The sequence below is a fragment of the Thamnophis sirtalis genome, unplaced genomic scaffold (genome assembly GCF_051295495.1).
Source record: "Thamnophis sirtalis isolate CommonGarterSnake01/CBP01778 unplaced genomic scaffold, rThaSir2_p1.2 scaffold_5, whole genome shotgun sequence".
NCBI lineage: Eukaryota > Metazoa > Chordata > Lepidosauria > Squamata > Natricidae > Thamnophis > Thamnophis sirtalis.
Window position 1 is genome coordinate 19,914,784 of NW_028261385.1, and position 9,183 is coordinate 19,923,966.

The following is a 9,183-nucleotide window of genomic DNA, read 5'->3' on the forward strand; positions in this document are numbered from 1 at the left end:
TTGTCGGTAAAAAGAAAATAAGACCCTGTCTTATTTTTGGGGAAGCCCCATGCCATGTAGGGCTTTAAAAGTGATAACCAGCCTCTTGAATTGCACCCAGAAATTCCCCTATCAAACTGAACACGTGTTTACCATCAAATCCTGTGTCCCATCTCGAGTTAGCTATCAAGATGTACAATACAGGTAGTCCTCAAATTACAACTTGCTTAGTCACCATTCAGTAGAATGGCACTGAAAAAAGGAATTTGTGACCATTTTTCACTTATGACTATTACATCCTCATGGTCACATGATTTACATTCAGATGCTTGACCACTGACTCACATTTATGACGGTCCTGGGATCATATGATCCACTTTTGCAACCATCTGACAACCCAAGCCAATGGGGAAGCTATGCTCACTCAATTTAACAACGGCAGTGATTCACTTAACAAATGTCCCAAGAAAAGTCATAAAAATGGGGCAAAACTGACTTAACGAATTTCTCACTTAGCACCATAAATTTTGGGCTCAACTGTGGTTGTACATGGATCTGCACGCTTCTAAGTACAGGAGTGCTGGGAATGAGATGTCCTCAGCATCAACCTTAAACCTACTACTGCATTTGATTCAGGCGGTAAAAAGAACCAAGTATAATTAACTGCTCACATTAAAAAAAAACTGCTTTAATTGGCCGGCACTGTATTATCTGTATTTATCTTCATGCTATTTAGAAAAGTGGTGGGCAAAAGAATATTTAGCTAACTTAAACTAATCTAAGTCTCTAGGGCCAGAAGAATTATATCCTAGGGCAGTGTTGGCAAACCTTTTTGGCACTGAGTGCCGAAACAGAGGCGTGCATGTGTGTGTGCTGGAAACCAGAAGAGCAGCTGCCCAATGCACGTTTGTGCGCCGGGAAGATGATTTTTCTGGTTTACAGCATGTGGATCGGCCACCTGGTCTTCTGGCGCACATGTTAAGTTAGCTAAGTTAGCAGCTGCTCTTCCTCCTGTGCATGTGAAGACCAGGAGATGTTGTGCCCGGAGATATGGCTCTGTGTGCTACTTCCAGCACCCATATGCCATAGATTGGCCATAACGGTCCTAGGGTATCAAAGAAACTATCTGAGATGATTGCAAAACAACTGGTGAGGACCCAGAAGACTGTTGTCCCTGCCTGAAGAAAACGGGAGGAGGAGGAATCAGGAAATTATAGGCCTGTCAGTATGATGTCTAAAGTCCTCAAGTAGTTTATTAAACAGCATATTTGTGAGCACTTGGGCAGAATGGCTATTTATAAAACCGGCATGGGATTGTGACACCAACAAGGCATGCCAGATTATCCTTATCTCCTTTTTTGAACAAGTTACTATCTTAGGATATGCTGTGAATATAGGGGATCTAAGCATAGCGTTTGATCAAATGTTGTGAATATCCACCAGACATGTCACCCGGAAGGCAAACCCTGCCTCCCTCCAACTGCATCTTGCTTATTTTGGCCATGTCACGAGGGAAAATTCACTGGAGGGAGAAATTATGCTTGGAAGAATTAGTGGTAAAAGGAAAAGCCACCAAAGAACACAGTGGCTGGACATGATCAAAGCTGAGACCAGCCAGAGCATAGAACAACTCAAAAAAAGTGCAAGATTGGAAGATGTGAAGAGACCTGGCCCATAGAATTGGCAAGAGTTGAATACAACTGAATGGGTAATATCGTCATCATCAACATCATCATCCTGTGAATATCCCCATTAATAAAATGGCAGAATATGGACTATATCAGTGATGGCTAACCTTTTTGCCCTTTTTGTCGGTGAACCCTTTTTGCCATTGTGTGCCAAAAGCAGGGGGAGCGCAGGGGGGTCATGTGCGGGTGTGCCCACGCCCATAATTTTATGTACATGACCCCCCCTCCCGCACATGCATGCACAACCCCCGCCCTCCCCTCCGCTTTTGGCGCGGGATAGCACAGTGGTCCCGTATTTCACCCTCCCCAGGCTCTAGACGCTTTCTAGGAGCCTGGGGAGGATGAAAACAGCCTCCCCACCCCCCAAACTCCAGATGCCTTCTGGAGGCTTCAGGAGGCTTCCCTGAAGCCTCCGGAGGGCGAAAAACGGCCCTACAGGAAGTCCATTCCTGAACCTCTGGTTTGCGTGTTGGGTTGACTATATGATCAAACTATTAGATGGACTCCTATCTGAGTGATTCTATCTGACTGATCAACTGAGTACTCCATCAAACTGTCCATTAAGTACATCAAGATCACCAAGCACACCAAGATTGGATATTACAAAACCTTTTGTAGATTTTAATGGATGTGGACACCACTTTAATCTAGTTGTGGGAAGGAATGTCGGGCTTACTCAAGGGATATAGTGAGCATAAGGCATGTATCAGGCACTACTGCAACTTTCTTATATTCTTATGTTTGGGACATTCCTTGGACAGATATGGACTCATTCTCTGCAATCCTTACAGATTTTCTGAGGAGGATTTCAAAAGGGCAACTATGTGTTTAACAGGACAGCTATGAATCCGACCCTTGTGACTCGATCCACATTTCATAAATACCACGGGGACTCCCAGGGAGCTTGAAGAATAACATATTTATTACAACACAAGCTTTTGTGAACTACAGTCTACTTCGTTAGTTGTTTATGCCTCAATAAATGTCTGAGTCTTTAGGTGAACCAAGATTGCTCCTTGTTTTCAGCTGCAACAAAATAATAGGGCTGATCTGGAAACGGTTATTATTTCAGGCAATCGGTTGACAAGTCCAGGCCACGAACAATCCAGTAGAATCCGCCATTTATTGTTAACACTGACTTCCTCGCTTATTACCCCTGCTGAACTAAAGGAGTCCAAAAGTCATCCATGTCTGACCTACCAGAGAACAACTTCCTATTTTGAATAAAAACAGGAAAAACGGAGGCAGGGGGAGGAAAATAAAGACTGATATTGTGAAAGAAATATTTGAAGCAAAGGCAGATAATAATAATAATACGATTTTCAGAAGGTACCATGGTGCATCATCTTCTTGATCTACATTTCAGAGCCCTGCTGTAGATGAGATGTCCTCCATCACATCTGAATGACAACAGATTGGGCAAAACATAGGTAAAGATAAAGGTTCCCCTCGCACATATGTGCTAGTCGTTCCTGACTCTAGGGGGCAGTGCTCATCTCTGTTTCAAAGGCAAAGAACCAGCACTGTTGAAGACGTCTCCGTGGTCATGTGGCCGGCATGACTAAACAGAGAAGGTGCACAGAACCTTCCCACCAAAGGTGGTCCCTATTTGGTGGCGCAGTGGTTAAATGCAGCACTGCAGGCTACTTCAGCTGACTGCAGTTCTGCAGTTCGGCTGTTCAAATCTCACCGGCTCAGGGTTGACTCAGCCTTCCATCCTTCCGAGGTGGGTAAAATGAGGACCCGGATTGTTGTTGGGGGCAATATGCTGACTCTGTAAACCGCTTAGAGAGGGCTGAAAGCCCTATGAAGCGGTATATAAGTCTAACTGCTATTGCTATTGCTATTGCTATTCTACTTACATTTTTAATGTGCTTTTGAACTGCTAGGTTGGCAGAAGCTGGGACAAGTAACGGGAGCTCACCCCCATTACGCGGCGCTAGGGATTCGAACCACCGAACTGCCGACCTTTCTGATCGACAAGCTCAGCGTCTTAGCCACTGAGCCACCGTGTCCAATGGGCAAGACATACACACAGGTAAATAACAAAGACAATGAGCTAAGCTTTGGGGAAAGACAGCCTGTTGTATCTGCCAGATGTCGAGGGAAGCACAGGAAGAAACTGAGGGAAATCCTGCTCATTTCTTCATTGACAAATATAAACAGTAAATGGAAATAGGCGAAGACAGCAAAGGGAAGAACAGGAATTCTGAGGTGGTAACACAGGAAGGAAAGGAATGTAACTTTGAAGTTAACTGAGTTTTATCTGATCATCTGGAGCATTTTTTTAAAAGAGGATTCTGCTTGTGGTTTCTTCTTAATGAGGCATGGTGAGACAGACTGCTCTACTATCTTGTTGCCTCACAAGGGCCAATGTCATCTCCAGGAAATTGCTATGGTAGCTATATGGATCTGCAAACAACCACTTGTGTTGTAAACTAGGGAGCAAAGGAACTTTCTGATCATAATCCAAGTGTACTTCTTGTAAATGAGCAAACCTTTCTGGTTTCCACTTGTGTAACAAAGCAATAAAAAGGGGGGAAAACTATACACTTCTAAAGTAAGCTTCCGAAATGAATAAAATTTGGAAAGAAAGGAAGAAGCGGTTTCTGAAATGACAGGATTTTGTTTGTGCTTAGAGAAGCGATAGGCTTACCCCATCTCGGTGGAAATTCATAGCAACTGCTTTATGTTTTACCACTTGTTTTGTACAATGCAATTAAGAACTGTAAATAAACATGCATGCTGGTATTTAATGAATGAATAAAAGAGTAATGATACAAATGAACAGAATCCATTATGAAATGGATTAGAAATATGCCGGTTTTCTTAACATTATTCATAATAAAAGTTCAGTCAAACGAATGGTGAATGCACTTTATTCAGAGTGGAACTCCATAAATTAGGATTCTCAATTTTCTATTTGAATTGAATTTGAATTCCATTGAATTGCACATTGCTTATGTGCAATCAAACTCATAGTAGTCATGGAGAAGCACAGCTCGTAAGTAATAGTTTAACATGAAGCTAAAATAAACCCCAGAGCACTTTTCTAAATGATCAGCTCCAAATATTTCCCATTCTATTACTTCCCAAGCTACAGAAAATTAGGAAATGCACTATAAAAGGGAAAAGTACACAAAGGACTTAACACACATCTGCACAGTACTTTATAGCAATTTGCATATGTATATTATCTTATTGCAAATCCTTATAACACCTCAAAAGTACTATCTCCATCCTCCTTACAAAGGTAGAATTAAACTTGGCTTCTTAAGAATTGGCTTCTTGAAACTATTTCCTGAGATCTCCATTGATTGGTGTTTTTGAGCTTCTTAATTTGTAGTTCGAATTGTACCAACTCTACATACGCAGACACATTATAAAAAGTATAAACCAGAATTTCAACGTTGTATGGCTCAGAATCATATGATTGGAGCAGCATACAGGAATAAAGTTTTTTTTTAAATAAATGAATAAATATTATAATCTACTTGCACCCTTAATTTCAAGCAAGAATGAATAGTCAACCTTATTGGAGATGACTCTTCATTTTATATGCATGTAAACACAAAAGATATATAATAAAAAAAAATCCTTCCATTTTATGCCCCTGTGTAGTCCCTTAATTCAGAGTAGAGTCAGAGCAACTGGATCGAATTATGGGTTTATGGCAACAAAGCATGAAAATCAGCATGCCTTTGCTTTTTACATTTTCTCCTAAATCATGTTGAGCACTTGATCAAAGATCACCACCTATCTCTGTCGTGGACAAATTAAAACAAAAATGTCCTGGATTGGGATTTTAAAAATTATAAGTACAAGGTAATTTAAGGCAAATTATGCAACTCTATTGAAGACATTTTTCATGTTCTTTACTTACTCAAACAGAACACATATCAAATCAAATGTAAATGAATTATAAATATGTAAATTAAATACTAATATCAAGTACAAATATTGACATGCAGACAGTCTCTAGCCTTTTTTGAATAACTAGCCACTTGGTAACAATTGCAAAGTTTCTACGGTTTCCAAGTTACATCTTTCTCCCAAGCAAAGCACTTTCCATTGAATTCACATTCATTGAATTCACATCAGTGATGTTACATGCACAACCCAATAGGAATACTTAATGGGATATGTGACACACAGGACTTGATGTCATAGGACAAATCTACTACAGTCTGTCATACTATGTGGCATCATAGTACTGTCTGATATGCTACATGGCATCAAGTCATCAGGAACCCCTTTGGGTCATGCGTGGAACAGCATTAATGTGAATCCAGTGAATGAGAATTTACTGCAAAGTGCCTTGTTTGGAAGAAATATGTAACTAGAGATGCTATACTCCTTCTCTCATAATACCCATATTGCTATAGTAGAAGTTTTACAGCTCCTGTTTTGCACCAATGTTCCTACTGACAGGATGTTTCCTCCTCCGTTAGGTACCAAAACACCTTGATATGAAGTGTGAAAAAAGCAGCTACCTGTTTTCGTCATAAATTCCATTTTTTTTCTTTTTGAAACAGACCATGCCAATTAATACATTCAGTGTGTTTGGTGTGATAAGCAAACTTTTTTCCCATACATAGCACCTCTAGATGGAGGATAAAGGAGAATCCCATGAATTCTCAGGTGTATTCGAATGAGATCTTTGAATCTGGTTCAAGATACATCTCTGTTCATATTTCAGCCTTCTGTAATTCATAAGTCCGTCCCTCCTTCCTACCTACCTTCCTACTTACCTACCTACCTGGAGCCCGACTTACCCCATAGAGAATTTGCAAGGACAGGTCAGAGGCACAGAAGCTGCAATTGCTATGGGTCCTCTTACCTGGGAATAAGTCTGACCTACTGAACTCGGTCCGAGTTACTTCTGAGTAAATATTTGCAACCAGCTCTGCAAATACGGCTAGAGGGTGGCACCCTCCCAGGATGAATATAGCACGAAGCTTAAAATGGAGATGAACCGCAGGCTACCCGATGCTCTCCAGAATGTTTTGGGACTACAACTCCGAAAACACTTGGTGTATATCAGAACGGGAGTTCTAGTCTTCAACCATTCGAGAAGACTGCAGGTTCCGGAGCTCATTCAGAACAAAACCAAGCGATCTACCGCGCGCGGATCCTTGATTCAAGTCCCATCCACACGCTCCCCCACCCACGGATCCGGCGTGAAGCTGCGGCCTCGGGATCCCTCCCCGTCCTGGATTGCGCGCCGTTTCACCGGACCCTCCGTTTTGCAGCCCAGAAGCCCCGCTATAGGAAACCTGACTCTGCGAGCGATCCCGCGCGCCCTCACCTCTCTCGCCGCCCTGGATGGCGCGCACCACGTCGTCCGCGTACTTGCCGCTCTCTTCGAAGGCGAAGTCGTCCAGGTGCAAGCCGGCCTCGCGGAAGACCAGGTGGACCCCCTCGGCGGCGAAGAAGCAGCTGCGCTGCTCCTTGTCGTCGTGGTAAACCAGCAGGACGCGGCTCCACTTGCGGTGGCGGAAGAGCGCCAGAAACATCTCGCCCATCTTGGCGTAGCCCGGAGACACTCGGGTCAGGTGCGAGTACTCACCCGTCTTGGGGCTGAAGCCCGCGGCCAGCGCGCCGGCCGAGATCATGGGCAGGTTCCAATGGGAAGCCAGCCGGGCTACCGGCGCGGCGGCGTAGTCGCACACCGGCCCCAGCAGCAGGTCGGGCCACTCCCGCTTCAAGGCGATCATATCCACCAGGCTGAAGAGCGCCCGGTTGCCGCAGTCCGAGTCGCTGTAGAAAAGGCGGAACTTGTAGCCCGCCGGCAGGAGCGAGCCGTTCGCCTCCAGGCTCCGCACCGCGTACTCGATGGCCGGCCTGACCCGCGCCAGCGAGAACAGGTACGCGTCGTCCTTGGGCAGCAGCACCAGCACCCGCAGCGCGGTCTCTTCCTCGGCCGCCGCCGCCGCCACTTCCTTCTCTACGCCCGGAGCGCCGCTGCCGGGGGCGGGGGTGGTCAAGAGCAGCCAAGCTGCCAGGCTGCAGAAGCAGCAGCTGAGGAAGAGAAGGGAAGGCATGGTGGCCAAATCAAGAGCGGGCGTTAAATTTATTTTCTTTTCTTTCTATTCAGCGGTAGAGAAACCGAGGCGCACCAAGGTGGCTGGGGAACGCCGGGAAAGAGCGAGCGAGGGCGCACTGAGGAAAAGTTTGGAGGGCTCCGCTCGGAAGGGGCGCCGTCTGCTCCCTCTCGCCTCTGGATTCTAGTCAGAAATAGAGGGTGAATTTGCTTCGCGCTTTTGGGAAGGGACGTTCTGCCGCCCCGCTACAACTTTCCCGCGCCCCGTCCTCCATGTAACCGTAAGAACAGGAGAGCCAACGGAGGCGCCAGCATCCTCATCCTCGCCCACTACTACTTTTTCTTCCTCCTCCTCTTCCCCTCCGCCCGCCTCCCCAATCTCTCTGCCTCCCGAGTGAGCTGGGTCGACGGCCGTCCTTGCCGCTCCCGGCCTCATAGCCTCTGTTTAAATACTGCGGCTGCAGCCCCGCGCGCCCGGTCGCCAGACACGCGGCGCGGCGAGGCCGGGTTTGCGCTTGGGGGGGGGGGGAGGGCGGGCTAGGGAGGAGCCATTGCCAAACGTCCCCTTGGCTTGGCTGGCCACGCCCACCTCTCTCTCTCTCTCTCTCTCTCTTCCTTGGCTCCTCCCCGCCCCGCGTTCACACGCTGCCTCTTCGCCCTCGGGTTTCTCCGCCGCTTTTGTTCTGGGAGGCTGAAGCGGAGGCAGAGAAGGGGAGACGAGGAATCTAGACGCCGACCACCGAGGGCCAGGAATCGCGCGCCCCTGCTTGGGGGATGGTGGCGCTCTTCATCCTCCATTGGGATGGGGTGGGGTAGTCCAAATCCAGGCTGCGATCCTGCTTGAGTAGGGCGCTGGACTAGAAGACCTCCGAGGTACCTTCCAGCTCTTTTCTATTCTAATAAGTGAACTAAGGGAGCACTGCACACCAAGACAACTAGACACAAGAACAGTTTTTTCCGGAACGCCATCACTCTGCTAAACAAATAATTCCCTCGCCACTGTCAAACCATTTACTAAGGCTGCATTATTATTACTATTAGTCTTCTCATTGTTCCTATCACCGGTTCCACCACAAAACCGCGGTAGACTAAAGCGCGTGTGACTAAAGCGCGGTGACAAAACCGCACCGACAAAACCGCACCGTCAAAACCGCGTGACAACAGCGCGGCGACGACAGCGCGCTGATAGAAGCACGCTGTAACATAACCCTAAAAATAACCCTAAACCTAACCCTAAACCTACCCTAACCCTAACCCTAACCTTAAGTTAAATTGCGCTTCTGTCGGCGCGCTGTTGTGGGCGCGCTGTTGTGGGCGTGCTTTTGACATCGCGGTTTTAGCGCCGCGGTGTTGTCGGCGCACTTTTGACGTTCGCGGTTATGTCGTGCCATGCCTATCACCCATCTCCTCCCACTTATGACTGCAGGACTGTAACTTTGTGGCTTATATCCTTACTATTTATATTGATATTGT

General features: G+C 46.2%; 1 protein-coding gene across 2 annotated transcripts in view; it reads right to left on the minus strand.

Moving 5' to 3' along the window:
* Positions 1 to 7,789, minus strand: part of NPR3 (natriuretic peptide receptor 3) — a 78,274-nt gene extending 70,485 nt beyond the window's left edge. For both annotated transcript variants that reach the window (XM_087715388.1, XM_087715386.1), the window contains exon 1: positions 6,976 to 7,789. In XM_087715388.1, the coding sequence (XP_087571514.1) occupies positions 6,976 to 7,711 (736 nt within the window). In that variant the 5' untranslated portion in view covers positions 7,712 to 7,789. The remainder of the gene's footprint in view (positions 1 to 6,975) is intronic.
* Positions 7,790 to 9,183: the final 1,394 nt, after the last annotated feature.